A 17831-nucleotide genomic window follows, 5' to 3' on the forward strand; every position below is an offset into this window, starting at 1 on the left:
CACGTTTACAGTAGTAGGCATGAATTCCACCTACGGAGTGGGCCTCACATCCAGTCAAAGAGCAGTTGGTTGCTCCCATAATAGTCATAGCGCTATTGTACATCTTGCACAGCAGGTTGATTTTGTAGCTCATGAGGTTCAATGCTAAGTGCTACTGATGAGTTATCTCCCTCAGTAGCCTGCATAACACCTTCTGGCATTACCAAAATTAACCATCAAGGAGGAAGCTTCCAGCTCAGTTCTAGCCTAATTTCTCTATGTCCTGTAAGCAAAGAGTATGGTATCTTAAGCAGGAGGGCCTCATCATCTAGTTAGGCAACCAAGAACAGTAGGAATAGCCAGTATTGTTGGTCTCCCTGACCAACAACTTTTAAAGCGCTATCCCACACACAGGGATTTTCTTTTAATAACCTAAACAGCATTATCCATGCCTAGTGTCTCTGTTACATTTGACAACACCAGTTAGGCTTGCTCAGGGATTTTGTATTGTTTTTTTAGTGTTTGGGGACAGAGTTTCACTATAGGCCAGACTGACCTCAAACTCAAAGTAATCCTGCCTAACCTTCCCGAGTGGTAGGATTACAGGCATGAGCCACCAAAGCCCTGCTTTCTTGGGGTTTTTAATGGTGTTCCCTAATCTTGGTGTTGGTTTGAGAACATGATACACAAGTAATATGAATTTACAACTTAAGAATATAGTTATCTGGAATTGGATTGCCAAGATCCATGCCCTTATCACTTGTAGATATGTGGTTTTGAGCTTACTTTCTGATTCTACTCAAAGCTTTGTGCATGTTAGGCAAGTGCACTCGGCCAATAAACTCCAACCCCACCCCTTAGAGTTTTTTAAGATTTTTTAATTTATGTGTCTCTGTAAGTTTACTAAATTCTCACTGTAGTTCAGTTCTGATCTTAAACTCACTATGTAGCAACCCAAACTGACCTTTAGTTCATGGCCTTCAGGGCTTCAGCATGCTGGGCAGGAGCTTTTCCTCTGAGCTGCAGCCCTAGGCTTACTCCACTGCTGCCTGGCATTGTCTGTGGCTGTCCTGCTACTGAAGGGAAGAAGCATTTAGAGCTCATTCTGCTTCCACAGCTTCCACCCTAGACGTACCATCAGGACTGGAGTCAAATCCTCATGGTTCAGAGTATAAACAGTGGTCTCTGTGTCCCTAGAGTCAACTGTTTTGGTGGCATTTCTTCTCCACATCTTCTCTTCTCTCTCTCTCTCTCTCTCTCTCTCTCTCTCTCTCTCTCTCTCTCTCTCTCTCTCTCTCTCTCTCTCTCTCTCTCTCGTTTTTCGAGACAGGGTTTCTCTGTAGCTTTGGAGTCTGTCCTGAACTAGCTCTGTAGACCAGGCTGGCCTCGAACTCACAGAGATCCACCTGCCTCCCGAGTGCTGGGATTAAAGGCGTGCGCCACCACCGCCCGGCAGCAATTACGTTTTTAAGAAGAGAAAGTTCTGCGGGCGGTGGAAGCGCACGCCTTTAATCCCAGCACTCGGGAGGCAGAGGCAGGTGGATCTCTGAGTTCGAGGCCAGCCTGGGCTACCAAGTGAGTTCCAGGACAGGCTCCAAAGCTACACAGAGAACCCTCTCTCGAAAAACAAACAAAAAAAAGTGGGGGCTAGAGAGATGGATCGGTGGTTAAGAGCACCTGTTGCAAAGGACCCCGCCTTCAGTTCCCAGCCACCCACATGATGGCTCCCAACCCGCTTCAACTCCAAGCCCAGGAGATACTCCAATACTCTCGTACACCATGATGGACATACGTAATGAAGGCAAAACAGTCAATACGCATAAAGTAAAAATTAAGAATGCTTAAAAAAAAAAAAAAGTTTGTTTATAATCCCGGGCACGGCTCGGGACTAGCTCGGCGCTCGGGATCTCCGCCAGGATAGCCTCGGACTTCCCCAAGATGGCGCCAGCCTCTGCCATTGGGGGGCGGGGGCTGGATGCTGAGCGGTGATTGGGCCTGGCGGGGGAGGGGGCGGGACCGGAAGTTACTCTCCGCGGGTCGCCGGTTCTCCCCGGGGCATCCTCCGGGGAATGTGGAGAGCCGGCAGCATGTCGACGGAGCTGGGAGTCGGGTTGGCGCTGCGGGCCGTGAAGGAGCGCGTCCAGCAGAGTGTGGCACGGCGGCCGCGGGTGAGGACGGGCCGCGGGGCACTGGGGCGGGCGGAGACGGGGGAGACACCCGCGCGGGACCGGGTGTCACCGTGACGCAGAAGGGGCTCCCTGCTGGAGGAGCTGGGGCTGGCGGGGCTGGCGAGGTTTCCCCGGCGGCCTGGCCTTGAGGCTCCGGGCTTCCTGGAGGGAAAGAAGGTGCTCACTTAGGGAAAGGGACTCGTGTCCAGGTGTCTCTTCCATGTGCCGTTTCCCGTCGCCACGGCGCTAGGTCCCCTCAGAGGGCCACATTCACCCCACGATCACGTGCGTGGGGGCGGCGGCGGCCCTTGGTCAAGGTGCGAGAGAACTGACAAGGTTTTACTCTGACCTCCACAGAGTAGGGGGGAGCTGTCAGGTGCCCAGTCACAAGCATTTTTTAAATTTCGGTATTGGTTGTTTTATCCCCTTTTGGACTTACGAGACCAGGGTCAGTGTCTGCTTTTCTCCATGCAAATTAAGCTATGGTGTGTGGCGAGACAGGAGAGAAATTAAAAGCCCTCTCTGGTCTAGTGTTTATGGTCTCAGATTTCAAAATGATGCCCCAAGACAGTCTTTTCTTAAACTGATGTCTAGATGGTACCTTGAACAAGTCCCGTTAACTTCTCCAGCCCTCGGTTCATCAACGTGAGGCTAGGAAACAGTCCGTGAGACACTCATCACGGTCCTTCAGAAGGAAGTAACAGGCCACTGTGTGGTAATTGATGTGGTGGTTCTGTGAAAGCCCCAGAAATGGTGGGGTACACGTAGACAGCTCCGGGAGGATCCAGCTGCAGCTGGAAGCAGGGAATCCCTGCATTTTATGTGACAGATGTGGGGAGAGTGTGGATGACTCTAATGCTGAGTACAGAATTGTCGGTGTGCCCGTTGTCAGCACCGCCATTGGTTGGTTGAGTCATAGACTGAACAATACATTGTCTTTATCCCAATCGCTCTCCTTTCAGAGTGAATGGAAGCATTATTAATAATTACATCAGGCCCAAAATGAATTTCTAAACTCTTTACTTGTTGTGTGAGAACCCAGAAGTGAACTCCCTGCTCAATAGGATGCTGCCTTCCCTTAATGAACTGATTCTGGCTGGGGTGGTGGTGGCACACGCCTTTAATTTCAGCACTGGGAGGTAAAGCCTGGCAGATCTCTGTGAGTTCAAGGCCAGCCTGGTCCACAGAGTGAGATCCAGGACAGGCAACAAAACTACATGGAGAAACCCTGTCTCGAAAAACAAACAAACAAAAAATGAACTGATTCTGATGGGTTTGTTTTTTTCTTTTGTTTGTATGTTTTGGGAGCTGGAGATACAACTCAGCTCCACAGCTACCCTTTATTTGGAGGTTGGGGTCTAAACTCGGGCACTCATGCTCCTATGGCTAGCATGTTACCCATTGAGACACCTTTTCTGCCTCAGATCCTTAAACCTCTGGCACTGTTTTTCGTGAGAATCCTCTGGAACACTTGTTCATAAGGCAGTCTGCAGGCAGGGTTGTAGCTCTGTGGTGAAACACTTGCTTGGTGTTCCCAAAATCCCAGGTTCTATCTATATCCAATATCACAAAACAAAAGAATAGGGAGAATGGATCTTACCAAGTGTATCTTTTTTGTTTCGTTTTGTGTTTGTTTTTCTAGACAGGGTTTCTCTGCATAACAGTCCTGGCTGTCCTGGAACTAACTCACTTTGTATCCCAGGCTGGCCTGGGACTCACAGAGATCCATCTGCCTCTGCCTCCTGAGTGCTGGAATTAAAGGAGTGTGCCGCCGCAGCAACCACCACCTGGCACTACAAGGTGTATCTTATTGGAGCAATATTTTCACCCATTCACTCATGTGGCTCTTTCTTTCTTGGCAGGATCTCCCAGCCATCCAACCCCGGCTAGTAGCGGTCAGCAAAACGAAACCCGCAGACATGGTGATTGAAGCCTACGGTCATGGCCAGCGCACTTTTGGAGAGAACTATGTAAGATAACCTCTTACAAAGAGCCTTTGGAAGAGTTTGACTACCAGGTTTCTGACCACTCTGTTCTTACTCCTTAGGTTCAGGAACTACTAGAAAAGGCATCCAACCCTAAGGTGCGTAGACACGGGAAGTATTGGTTTCCACATAGAAGTCTTAGCTCTTAGCTAAAAGTTAGACCCACGTTGGTGATGGACTTTTAGAGCGGAAAGCTGGGCTAGGGATGGGAACGGTCCACATGTCACTTGAGCCCCAAATAATTCTCAGCTACCTTTTCTGTCTTTATTCAGACTTTAATATTCTCTTTTGTGGCTGTCTGTGAATAGTGATTTTTGGAGCTAGCTGAATCTTTGGAGATTTGAAAGCATACATCCAAGGGTATAGGATGCAGTCCAGTGGTGGAGTACTTGCCTTGAGAACAAACCGTTTCTGTCTCTAATGAGTAATATCTGAAAAATAGAGTGAGTTGATGGGAACAAGGAAGGGAAACAGCGTTAGGCTGAGATGACGCTCTGAGTTTCCTTGTGTCTCATCGGGAGACTGGCTGAAGAAGTGACAGTGGTCCCTGTGTCAGGGAGAGCGGAGGAGTAAAGGATGCTGACAGGGCCTCCGTGACATCCGTATCAAATGTTCCCCTTTTTCTCTTCAGATTCTGTCCTCGTGTCCTGAGATCAAATGGCACTTCATTGGCCATTTACAGAAACAAAATGTCAACAAATTGATAGGTAAGACAAAACTCTACATAATGCTTTCTCCTTCTCTGTGACTGTATGGCCTCTACCCCTTTCAGAGTAAGCAGCTTTGAGAGCATTCCCAGCTCACCATTTGTGTTGTGGGGTTTCTTCGAAAAAAATAGTAAATTAAAAATAAGAATGAGCCGGGCGGTGGTGGCACACGCCTTTAATCCCAGCACTCGGGAGGCAGAGGCAGGCGGATCTTTGTGAGTTCAAGGCCAGCCTGGTCTACAGAGCGAGATCCAGGAAAAGCACAAAGCTACACAGAGAAACCCTGTCTCGAAAAATCCAAAAAAAGAAAAGAAAATTTGGAACCATTGTTTCTTCACACTTTATCCGTTCCAGTTACTTACTATACTATTTGAGAGTCCACTGTTTGCATTTCTCCTGCAGAGGCTGGTAGATCTGTGTTAGAAGCTACTGGTCTACAAAGAGACTTTCAGGCTAGCCTGCCTCAATAAAATAAATTAAAGGGGCTGGAGAGATGGCTCGAGGGTTAAGAGCACTTGCTGCTCTTCCAGAGGACCTGGGTTTGATTAGCCAGCATCCACATGGCAGATAGCTCACAACGTCTCTAACTCGAGTTTCAGGGGATCCAACACCCTCTTCTGGCCTCCTCAGAAGGTGGTGCACAGACCTTCCTGCAGGCAAAACATCCATGTGCCTAAAATAAAATAAAAAATTTAAAATTAAACATTTTAAGTAAATAAAAAATCTGTTTAATTTTTAATTTTTGTTTTTGTTTTGGTTTTGGTTTTTCGAGACAGGGTTTCTCTGTGTAGTTTTTGGTGCCTGTCCTGGACCTCGCTCTGTAGACCACAGAGATCTTCCTGGCTCTGCCTCCCGAGTACTAGGATTAAAGGCGTGCGCCGCCACCCACCACCCCTCCCACCCCACCTCCACCCTTGAATTGTTTTATTTTGTTGAGACAAGACCTGGCTGTGTGGGATAGGATGGCCTTAAGCTCACCTTTCTGCCATGCCTTCCAAATGCTGGGATTTTAGGTATGTGCCACCAGAATCTTGAATTAATTGTTCAAATATAATAACCATGTAGTCTGAGTTTTAAACATGGAATATATGTGTTGACTCTGATGCTCAAGAAGTTTCAGATCTTGGATCTTCAGTTTTTATACTAGAAATTCTAAGGCCACCATAAAAGTAACACAACAAGGCGTTATGGCTAATAAAAGCATAAAATGAGAGCCGTTATAGAATTAGTCCCAAAGGCAGAGAAACAGTAAGAAAAGTAAGGCTAGAGAAGTTAAACAACTTGCCCAAGATTAAGCACTAAAAGGTGGCAAGGCTCTACCTGGCAGCCAGAATCCCACCACACCCATCAGGGCCCCAGCTGACTGCACGTGTTTGCACTGGGGTCCTTGTTTGCTTTTGCTGCTGTGATAAAGACCATGACCAAAAGCAACGTGGGAAGAAAGGGATTATTTGGCTCACACTTCCACATCACTGTCCATCACTGAGGGAAGTCAGGGCAGGAACTGAAGCAGAGACCATGGAGGAATGCTGCATCCTGGCTTGCTCCCCATGGCTTCCTCAGCCTGCTGTCTTATACAACCCAGGACCTCCTGCCCAGGGGTGGCACACATCAGTGAGCTGTGCCTTCCCGCATCAGTGATTCGTCAAGAAGTGCCCACGGACTTTCGCCTAGAGGCCAGTCTGATGAAGTTCTCTCTTCCCAGATGACCCCAGCTTGTGTCAGGTTGACAAACACAACAGTGACAGCAGCTGGCTTTGCCATTCTGAGTAATTTCATTGGCTGTGCCTAATGTCCAGTTTGTCAGCTCAGAGTTTGGCATCTGATACACTGTAGTATGAGGGAGGGGTGCTGGTTTTGCTACAAGTTTGAGTCTTTTTAGATACATGGGAGGAATAACTTAATGTCCTTACCTACTAATTCTTTCATTTCCTCCATTTTGGACCAGTTTCAGCTAATGTAACTTCTCATTATGCACTGTCCTGAGAATAATTGCTTTTCATATTGCTTGTTTGGTTGTCTTTGTTTGTTTGTTTTTGAGACAGAGTCTGATTCTAACCCAGCCTGATCTAGGTAGGACCTGTGGTAATCCTCCTGTCTCATCCTGAATGCTGGGACTGCAGGCATGAGCCACCAACACACTCAGAAAGATGCCTGACAATTTTGTTTGGATTTCAGACATGAATTTTGTCTTGCTCAGTTCTAGCTATTTTTATATTCCTATAAATATTCTTCTGCTTTGTTCTGGAGCATAGTTTACATTTTATTGGAACAATTTGATCCTTTTAGGGTTTGGGGTTTTATTTGGTTGGTTGGTTTTTCATGACAGGGTTTACTCTGTTATGAAACTCTGGCTGTCCTGAAACTCTCTCAGTAGACCAGGCTGGCCTCAAACACAAAGATCTGCCTCTGCCTCCCAGCACTGGGGTTAAAGTTATGTACCACCAATCCCTTGCTTTGGGTCTTGTTCTTAATATCGGTTGGTGTATAGCCAGACCAAAGCTGAGTTTAGAAATATTTGCACTACCAAGGCATAGTGTCTCCATCCCGACCTGTATTCCACGTCCGTTTTGAACCTCAGGCCGTGTTTCTCCTGACTGTAACTTCCTCACATGTGTGCATGCTTCAGTACCCAGTGGAACACTCGGGCCCATTAAGATCACTGGTTCACTGAGTGCAGCTCTGTCCTCACTCACATCTGCAGAGTGGACTCTGGGCCCTTGCCACCCTCACAGCTCAAAGTCCACCACATCCTACCTGTCTTCTTCCCAGTGCCCTGTTGGAGAAAATCCCCAAGATAGAAGCTGGGGCAGTTGTGGGGCTCACCTCATTTGTTCCGCACTCTCAGAGATCATGATCTTTTATTCCATGATATTTGATCCTTATAAATGGTTGCTTGAGGGATGTGTAGTCCCCTCCCGCCTTGGGCTATTTTTAAAGAAGAGGAAGGTTGACCAGATGGCTCAGTGAATGAGAGCACCTTCTGAACAAGCCTGCCATTCCTACGTTTGATCCTCCAGTTTCCTCAGGGAAGAAACAGCTCCCACAAGCTGTCCCCTGATCTCCACACATGCCATACATACATCATACACATAGGATGATAATACAAAAATGATAACAAATAGGATCTGATTCCTGTACTTTCTCTCCTCCCAGTGCTGGGGGCTGAACCTAGGGCCTCTCTCAGGCTAGTCAAATTTTCCACCACTAAATTATATCCCAGTCCCTTTTTAAATTCTGAGTTAGGCCAGGTATCACTAAGTTACTTAGGCTAGATTTAAACTCATTTTGTAGCCCAAGTAGGCATTGAGCTTGTGATCCTCTTCCCTTATCCTCCGAAGCAGATGAATTTTACAAGCCTGTACTGCCAAGGCTGGCTGAGAAGTCTGTGTTTTTGGTAGAGAGTCTCGTTTAGCCCTGTTTGGCCTCAATCTCATTGTATAACTGAAGATGACCTGGGGTTTCTCATTCTCCTGCCTCTGCTTCTTAAGTGCTGGGGATTTCCAACATGCACCACCACACTGGGTTATGTGGTGCCTGGGATGGCATTCTTACCAACTGGGCCACATCCTCAGCCCCACCCTCACCTCCACCCTTTTTTAGTAAGAAAAGGCAAATACTAAGAACAAGGAATTTTCCAAGAGGAAAATATACAAAGGTTCGTAATCTGAATAATGCTCATAGATATACAGAATAATAAATTTGTCTTTCTAATCAGATTTGTTTTTTAAAAAAATATATGGAAGATTGCTAACATCCACTGTTTCCAGACCATGAATAGATCAGCACTCTCAGGTTTTCACAAGGATTTCTGTGTGGTGGGGTCCTGCTGGAGTATCACTCCAGTGTGTGAGAAGCCCAGGTTAGCCCCCCAGCAGCTCATTTCATAAAGAGAACATGAAGTCCATTTGTATTGGTTCGCATCACAAGCTTCAGTACTGTTGATTTTGTAAACTTGGTTAACCTTTTGTTGTTCTGCACTCAATTTTCCCTCTCTGTAGATAATTGTGTTCTTCAACTGTGGTTAAAAATTACAAAGACATAAGGGCTGGAGAAATGGCTTAGAGGTTAAGAGCACTGACTGCTCTTCCAGAGGTCCTAAGTTCAATTCCCAGCAACCACATGGTGGCTCACAACCATCTGTAATAAGGTCTGGTGCCCTCTTCTGGTCATACATGCTGTATACATAATAAATAAATCTTTAGCCGGGCGGTGGTGGCGCACGCCTTTAATCCCAGCACTCGGGAGGCAGAGGCAGGTGGATCTCTGTGAGTTCGAGGCCAGCCTGGGCTACCAAATGAGTTCTAGGAGAGGCGCAAAGCTACACAGAGAAACCCTGTCTCAAAAAAAACAAAAAAAAAAAAAAAAAAAAAATTACAAAGACATAGCCGGGCGGTGGTGGCGCATGCCTTTAATTTCAGCACTCGGGAGGAAGAGCCAGGCAGATCTCTGTGAGTTCGAGGCCAGCCTGGTCTACAGAGTGAGATCCAGGACAGGCACCAAAACTGCACACAGAAACCCTTGTCTAAAAAAAAAAAAAAAAAAAAAAAATGCTGATCAGGCATAGTAGCCCATGTCTGGAGTTAGGATTGCAGCTATTCAGGAAACCGGTACAAAAAAAGTCTAGTGAGGCCCTGTATTAGTTACTTTTCTGTTTCTGTGATAAAATGCAAAGAACAAAAGCAATTTAAGGAAGAAAGTTTATATTGGCTTGTAGTTCCAGAGGATAGGGTCTATCATGGAAGAGGAAGAAAGGAGGGGCAGGGGGCAGGGAAAGAAGTTAGCCGCTGATGCAAGATTTCTGTGCTCAGGACAAGTAAGCCGGAGGGTTGCATCGCGGTCCTTTACCTGTGGCAAGAGTCATAGTCCATCTTCATAGAAGATGGCTTTGATGGCCTCACTGTCTGACTGAGCATCTAGTATGAGCTGCTTTGGTGTCCTTGTCAAATGAGAAGAGCCATCCCAGAAAGTTTAAGAACATGATACTATCCTTCCAGACTAGCATTTTGCCTTTGGGTCGCCTCTCTCTGACGTTTGGCCCCTTTCACCCAGTTTGAACTGAGACAAAGTTAGATCAGGCCCGCTACTTACTCAGAATCTCAGTTACCAGCTTCTTGCAATGCCCCACACACACACACACACACAAACACATCCGCAGTCTGATTGTGGCATGTTAGCGTTTCCCTTATCCATCTTCGCCGGTGAGATGGGGCTTGTCTGCCTTTGAATTTCATATCTAATGAACTCACATGCCTGTCTTCTTGGCCAGTCATAACATTTAACCGTCCTTTCTTTTCCTGGAGTACTTCTCCCTCTATAGATCAAAGTTTATTGCGTGTTTCCTCCAGCATCAGGGAGAATGGAGACTGCTACTTTCCCTCTTTCCCATTACAGCTGTCCCCAACCTCTTCATGCTGGAAACGGTAGACTCTGTGAAGTTGGCAGACAAGGTGAACAGTTCCTGGCAGAAGAAAGGTTCTCCTGAACGACTAAAGGTTATGGTCCAGATCAACACCAGTGGAGAGGAGAGTAAGTGACCAGGCCTGAGCCCAGTGTCAAGGGCGTGGTGAGGATTCATTGCGGTGATGCTGCAGAACCCTGGACATCTGGCTTGCTTGCTTTTTGTTAAGAGTGGGTGCCAGGCATTTGCTTCCAGCCATCTCAGTGTTCACATGTAGCAGATCTTAGCATGAAGGAGCTCAGCATGGGCATGTTTTCCAGATGTGCGCAAGAGTCAGGTTGCCTGGGTTCAGACCTCAGGTTCACTGTTCTAGTCATGTAACCTTAAAAGGGACTTAGCCTCCCTGCCTCAGTTTCCTCTAGAGACTGATACTAGTAAGAACACTTACAGTTACTGTATGAAATGAAAAGTCTTAGGGCTGGCACAGTGTTTAATAGATTTTAGAGGTTACCATTATTATGTTATATGAATGTTCCCTGGCTGGCTACATTATATATAAATAGATACAAAATTGACTCCAGAGTGTATTTATTACATTTCTTGACAATTAGCTGTAATTTGCCCTAATTAAATAACAGTGAAAATTCCTGCTGACTCCATTTAATAAATGGGGGCAAAGGCAAAGCAATACTAATAGTTCTTTTTTGGTTTTTTTGAGACAGGGTTTCTCTGCGTAACAGTCCTGGCTGTCCTGGAACTTACCTGTAGACCAGGTTGGCCTTGAACTCACTGAAATCTGCCTGCCTCTGCCTCCCAAGTGCTGGGATTAAAGGCGTGCACCACCACTGCCCGGCTTATTAATAGTTCTTAAACTACATAACAAGTAACCATCTGCAGCAGTTCCCCTAACCATTCTTAACTAGTAAGTTAAACTTGGCAAATAGACAGCCTCAAATTTATTATGTATATATAATTTACTTTTTGCATGTCTAGTAACAAATTGATAAAACCATAAAGATGCCAGGTGTAGGAAAAAGTCCTGAGACTCTTCTAGGACTTTTCAGTGTGACCCCCCCTACTGTACAAAGACATACATATATTAGTTCCGTTTCTATTTCTGTGATAAAGCACCATGGCCAAGGCTACTTGCAGAAGGCAGGGTTTATTTGGTTTATGTTCCAGGGAAAAGGTCCGAGGCAGGGGAGCATGGCAGCTGGGACAGAAGCTGAGGGTTCACATCTTGAACCTCAGCGTGGAGCAGGGGAGAGCTAGGAGTGATACGTGGCTTTGAAACGTCACAGCTGGCACCCACATACTTCCCGCAGGGCCACATCTAGACCTAGCCAAGCAGTGCCAGTAACTGGGGACGAAGCGTTCAAACTTGTGAGCCTACAGGGGATATTCTCATTCAAACCACCTCATGCTTTTCCTGTACTGTTTCCCCAGCCATGCTCAGCTAAAACCCGGTGGGTGTGGCTTAGTGGGAGGAGCCTGTGTGTGAAGAACCATGGCTTCAGTCTCTGGCACTGAGAATAAAAAGTAGAATCCGGGGAAGGAGTAAAGAGAATCTGGTCTAAACGTCGTAGACCCTGAGTGGAAGAGGGGCAGGCATGAAGGGCCTCACATACACAGTCACTCTTTAGGCTTAGGGTAAGAGTCACCTCTGTTGTAAGGAAGGGATGGAAGTGTAGCCTTCTTCTGGCTGTTAAGACATGTTGGCATACCCATCTTCTGTTTCTTTTTGTGAAGGTAAACATGGCCTCCCACCTTCAGAGACCATAGCCGTGGTGGAACACATAAAGGCCAATTGTCCCAGCCTGGAGTTCGTGTCATGACCATAGGAAGCTTTGGACATGATCTTAGTCAAGGACCAAACCCAGACTTCCAGGTACTGGGGTTGTCGGGGTGATGCTCTTGGGCCAGAGAAGCATCTTGGGGCTGTGGGTGTGTCCCACGAGGAGAGTGTATGTGCAGCACCTGTGTTTGATCCAGCACTGGTGGGCTGCAGGAGCATCCCAGCAGCTTGTAGGGCTGGCCGTGTGGTACTTCAGGGACCTCTCAGAACATAGCCTGCCTCTTCTGAAATCTTCTGAGAAGGGGAGGGAAGCCTGGGCTCCCAGACACATACACACACACACACACACACACACACACACACACACACACACATCTTCCTTAACTCAGTTTTCACTTGGCTAAAACAATTTTTAGAGCAAGCTTTTCTTTCCTTTCTAGTGACTGGTGGTTTGCATGTTTTTGTTTTTTCGAGACAGGGTTTCTCTGTGTAGCTTTGCGCCTTTTCTGGGACTCACTTTGTAGACGAGGCTGGCCTCAAACTCACAGAGATCCACCTGCCTCCGCTTCCTTCAACAAATCCTACCGGCGTGCGCCACCACAACCGGCTTGCATTTTTATTGTTGTTGGTTTGTTTTGTTTCTCCACTGCTTGGGGTAGAACCTAGAGTCTGGAACATGCTATGAAAGCATTCTACCACTGAGCCACACCCCCGGCCCTGGTAGTTTTCTTGAAAGTAGGGACTGTGGCTAACATACTTATAGTAACTTCTGATAATTATGACACACCTCAAAATCACGAAGAATAGAATCATCAGAAATAATTTGGTTTGATGACTTTCCTTTTGTTTTCATTTTGATGGGTTTCGCTTTTCTTCTGTTTTGTTTTGGCTTAGTTTGGCTTGGCTTGCTTTGTTTTGGAGACAAATTCACTACCCTGTGTAGCCCAGGCTAGTCTTGAACTCCGGATTCTCCTGCCTATTCCCAAGTGTTACAGGCAAGCACCACTATGCCCAGCAGATTTGGTCATCTTTTGACATCATAGGAAACAACCAGAATAAAATGGTAACGCTTATGTTTTGGTCAGGTGTTACTGTCCCTGCGGCAGGAGCTATGTGAAAAGGTGAACATTCCTGTGGACCAGGTGGAGCTGAGCATGGGCATGTCCGGGGACTTCCAGCATGCTGTAAGTGGCGGGGACACACACACACACACACACACACACACACACACACACACACACACGACTGGAAGAGGTTGTGGGAGGGGGGTGTCTTTTAAATGCCTCATCCTAGTAACAGAGCAGTCACAGTGACTCAACTATTTTAACATTGATAAAAATTACAACTGAATACTTCAAACTCCATAATCCACTCCATGTAATCTGGGAAAAGGCTGATGTGTAATTTAGAGTTTAATGAGTGTGTTATAACATGGGTTTGCTCTCCCAGAACCAAAAAAGAAATTTAAAACTGATTTTTAAAGGCATTTCATACATAAGTCCTAGGGCCTTTGCTGTGTGACAGTAATTATGAACTGAAGCAAAGTTCTGTGTTAGCAACTCACATACATGAATTTCCAAGATAGTAAATAATACCTGGGTGCCGTGGCACACTCCTGTAGTCCCGACACTTGGAAATCAGAGTCAAGAGGACTGCTGTTAAGTTTCAAGTGTTTGCAACTCTCTCCTCTGTGCTGTCTTCTTTCCCACAGATTGAAGTAGGATCTACAAACGTCCGGATCGGAAGCACCATTTTTGGAGAGCGAGATTACTCCAAGAAACCCGCCCTAGACAAGACTACAACAGACCTGAAGGCCTCAGTGCCATTGGCGCAAGAACAGTGAGGCCAGGACAGCTAAAAAGATCGACTATGCACCAGCCTAGGTTTTCATTTCGGTGTTCCGCATGTTCCCAAGCACACTGCCGTGACCCGTACAGAGCGCTGAGGATTACATGTGTTGATGGAGACCGCCTGTGCTTCACCTCTGCCTAGGACGCTCCATTCAAGCAGTGGCTTAGGCTTGAATGGGAGCAGTTCTGAGACTCCAGAACTGACACCAAATCAGTAGCCAGGAACTGAGATCAACTGAACCCTGCCAGGAGCACCTAACCCTCTCCATGAATGCCTTTCCCTGGGCATCTTCTGGGTCGCTGGTGTCTATAATCGAGAAAATCAGAGGGATTCCCATTTGCCATCCCACTCTAATAGAACGCCCTACAGTTGTTCCTACAAATCCCCACTGAACACTCACTGCTCTGCAAGGGGGTGACTTTTGCTCCCAGTTTCTACCCTGGCCCGTAGATGTCTTCAGTCACAGCTCCTCTGTGGCACTGAAATTCCAGGGAAACTTGTAAACAGTGCTTGGGCTTTTCTGACACCTTGCTGAAAAGGTGGGATGTGGGGCTTTCTCCTTGGGGACCATAGTGATGGAAAGTGGGTGTCAGGATTTCTTCTCGATCCTAACCCTTTTCTGGTTTTAGCAAAGACTGTCCCCCACTTGGAGACAGAAGCCCTTCAGAACTATTTCAGGTACAGGGTTTCAACAAGGCCTCACTTGCTTTCTCTTTTCTGGGGCAGTATTTCCCAGGTGTACTTACAGCCATCCCCCAATACACACACCGTATTTACAAGCCAGAATTTTGCAGCTCTTGATGGTTCATGATGTAGCAAGAGTACAGGAGCACCTGCCTGTAACTCTGGCTTTTGGTGAGGTATGGGCAGAAAGAGCAGGAGCTGGATGCCAGACAAGGCGAAATGAGACCCTATCATCATAAATGAATGAATAAATAATAAGACAAACTAGGAAGCACATTCTCCAGAAAGAACAGGAGCTGGATGCCAGACAAGGTGAAATGAGACCCTATCTTAAGCAAACAAACAAACTAGGAAGCACAATTCTCCAGTAACCACAGAAGAGCTTTGGTGTGGGCTGTTTACTTCCTGATAGCTTTTCCTCTTGTTTACTCCAGCCCTTGTCCTTTGTTTACCCAGTAACTTCGGAACCTGCTGCTGCTGAATGTAATTTCCTAAACTTAAACCACTGTGGTTCCTGTTGTGTTTCAAGCAAAGCTAGCGCGGCATCTCAGAGTCTGATAATACAAATGTGAGCTTGAATTATACCATCTGTGCCAACTCCAGAGCAATTAAAGGTTTATTTTTATGATCTGGTGTAATGAGTGAGTATAACACAGGGGGCATTGGAGCTGATAGGAAGCAGCTGCGTTCCTTGTCCGGCACCATGCCAGCCTGGCTCTGGAGAGGCCTACCCTTGAGTCAAAGATGCCACCAAGGCCATGCCATATGTACAAGAAGAGTTCTAGACTTCATGAGCAAGAAAATGTCTTCGTAGTGCTTAGTGACGTGCCTACAGACAACACATGGGTGGAGCCTAGTGACATGCAGACACAACACACGATGAAGCCTAGTGACATGCCTGCAGACAACATGATGGAGCCTAGTGACGTTCAGACAACACACGATGGAGCCTAGTGACATGCAGACACAACACACGATGGAGCCTAGTGACATGCAGACACAACACATGATGGAGCCTAGTGACATGCAGACACAACACATGATGGAGCCTAGTGACATGCAGACACAACACGCGATGGAGCCTAGTGACATGCAGACAACACACGATGGAGCCTAGTGATGTGCAGACACAACACACCATGGAGCCTAGTGACGTGCAGACACAACACGCGATGGAGCCTAGTGACATGCAGACAACACACGATGGAGCCTAGTGACATGCAGACAACACACGATGGAGCCTAGTGACATGCAGACAACACACGATGGAGCCTAGTGACATGCAGACACAACACATGATGGAGCCTAGTGACATGCAGGCAACACACGATGGAGCCTAGTGACATGCAGACACAACACATGATGGAGCCTAGTGACATGCAGGCAACACACGATGGAGCCTAGTGAGCAGACACAACACATGATGGAGCCTAGTGACATGCAGGCAACACACGATGGAGCCTAGTGACATGCAGGCAACACATGATGGAGCCTCGTGACATGCAGACAACACACGATGGAGCCTAGTGACATGCAGACACAACACGTGATGGAGCCTAGTGACATGCCTGTAGACAACACACAATGGAGCCTAGTGACGTGCAGACACAACACACAATGTTGGCAAGTTCTAGACCCTCCAGGCCTACATAGTAAGTTTCATGCCGCCTAGGTGGTAATTGAGACTTTGTCTCAAAATGAAGGTTGGTTGGCCTGTCGGGAATTAGGAAGGAGCCTGCCTCCTGCTGCATGAAGCTCTTTGGATTGCCTCTAGATGGCGACATCGGTTGGCCCAGGGAGCATGCAAACTTCCACATCAGCTAACCTGGAGAGCACACATTCGTGGCTCCAGCTCCGTCAGCGGTTTATCCTACGGGGGACGATTCAGTTTTGCTTGCTTTATGAGAAGAAATGGAGGCCAGAGAGGGCATGTTCTCCCAGGTGACACACTCACGGGTGCTTTTGGCAATCTCACTCCCATGCTGACTTGGTTAAAGGACCTGAAGGTGACTCTGGAAGCTTCGGGAAGAGTGGAGTGGTTAAACAATAAGAGGTCTCCCTGGCTCGTGCCTAGAGACAAGAACACAGCAGAGGAGAAGTCAGGAGAGGCTTTAGTCCAGACGAAGGAAGCCAGACTATCCAGTGCACCCACAGCAGGATGGCTGTCTTAAGGACATTCAGCCAGGCTATGAAACTGTCTTTTGTCTCATGTGAGGCAGCTGGTGGGGTTACTCCCATGTTTTTATAGCAGCTGTGGCAGGATCATGGCAAGTTTAGAGTCTGACCCACCCATCCACCCATGCAGTATTAGCCGTCTCTCCCTCCCCTGTATTAGAGTTCTCTAAGGAACAGAACAGATATAATACACACACACACACACACACACACACACACACACACACACACACCCCTCCTTGGAAAGGCCAAGGATCCGGTAGTTGCTCTGTCCACAAGACTGACTATCCCACCAGTCCAGGTGCTGGAATCCCAAGGCGGTCCTAGGGAGTTGCCTGTTTTCAATCCACATTGGAATCCCAAAACACTGGCAAAGGAATTGCTCAGGACAGATGAGCTTGCCAGTGAGAGCGGGGGCAAGCGAGAGAAAGCACAAGCTTCCTTCTTCTGCGTCATCTTTTTATGTGGGCCGCCACCAGAAGACGTGGCCCAGATTTTGAATGGGTCTTATGACCTCAAAAGGTCTGGACTTAAGTGGTCCTTCCCATTTCAAACAGCCAACCAAGAAAAATCCGTCACAGGCGTGTCCAGCTGCTTGCGTTTCAGTGACTTCCAAATGTCACGTTGACAACCCAGACTAGCCATTGCCTGTCTCTGGAAGCCAGCATCAGGTTAGGGAGGCTCAGGAGGCGCCAGTAATCTATCAAGGATTTGGTCTCTTGGGAAGAGACCATACACACACATACCTATGGCACTGGTGATGGAGCCCGGGCCCCAGTGCATGCAGAGAAGTGCAGCGCCATGAGGCTGCACCCTGACCTTTACTGTGTTCCGTCACTTTTCTATGCACTAGTTATACACAATCATGGACTTCACTTTGACAGTCTCATGTACGTGTAGAATGTATTTTGATCATATTCACCAGCCATCACTCTCTCCTGGCCCCCTCCCACTCCTGCTGGTCCCCTTACTCTTCCTAACCAGTCCCTCTTCGTTCATGACTTTTTTCCCCCTTACCACATATCTTATTGAAAAGTCTGTACCCCACCCCACTCCCTTTTTTTTTTTAAACCTTCATGGTCTGTA

General features: G+C 47.2%; 1 protein-coding gene across 1 annotated transcript; it reads left to right on the forward strand.

The window, feature by feature from the left end:
- Positions 1-1954: 1954 nt before the first annotated feature.
- Positions 1955-15198, forward strand: Plpbp (pyridoxal phosphate binding protein). The gene is given in 10 exon segments (XM_059244309.1): positions 1955-1986; positions 1988-2147; positions 4010-4117; positions 4195-4230; positions 4764-4839; positions 10234-10368; positions 11990-12067; positions 12070-12128; positions 13121-13219; positions 13747-15198. Coding segments are annotated over 10 exon segments (915 nt in total). The 3' UTR covers positions 13879-15198.
- Positions 15199-17831: the final 2633 nt, after the last annotated feature.

The sequence above is a fragment of the Peromyscus eremicus genome, chromosome 17 (genome assembly GCF_949786415.1).
Source record: "Peromyscus eremicus chromosome 17, PerEre_H2_v1, whole genome shotgun sequence".
In the NCBI taxonomy this organism is placed as follows: Eukaryota; Metazoa; Chordata; class Mammalia; order Rodentia; family Cricetidae; genus Peromyscus; species Peromyscus eremicus.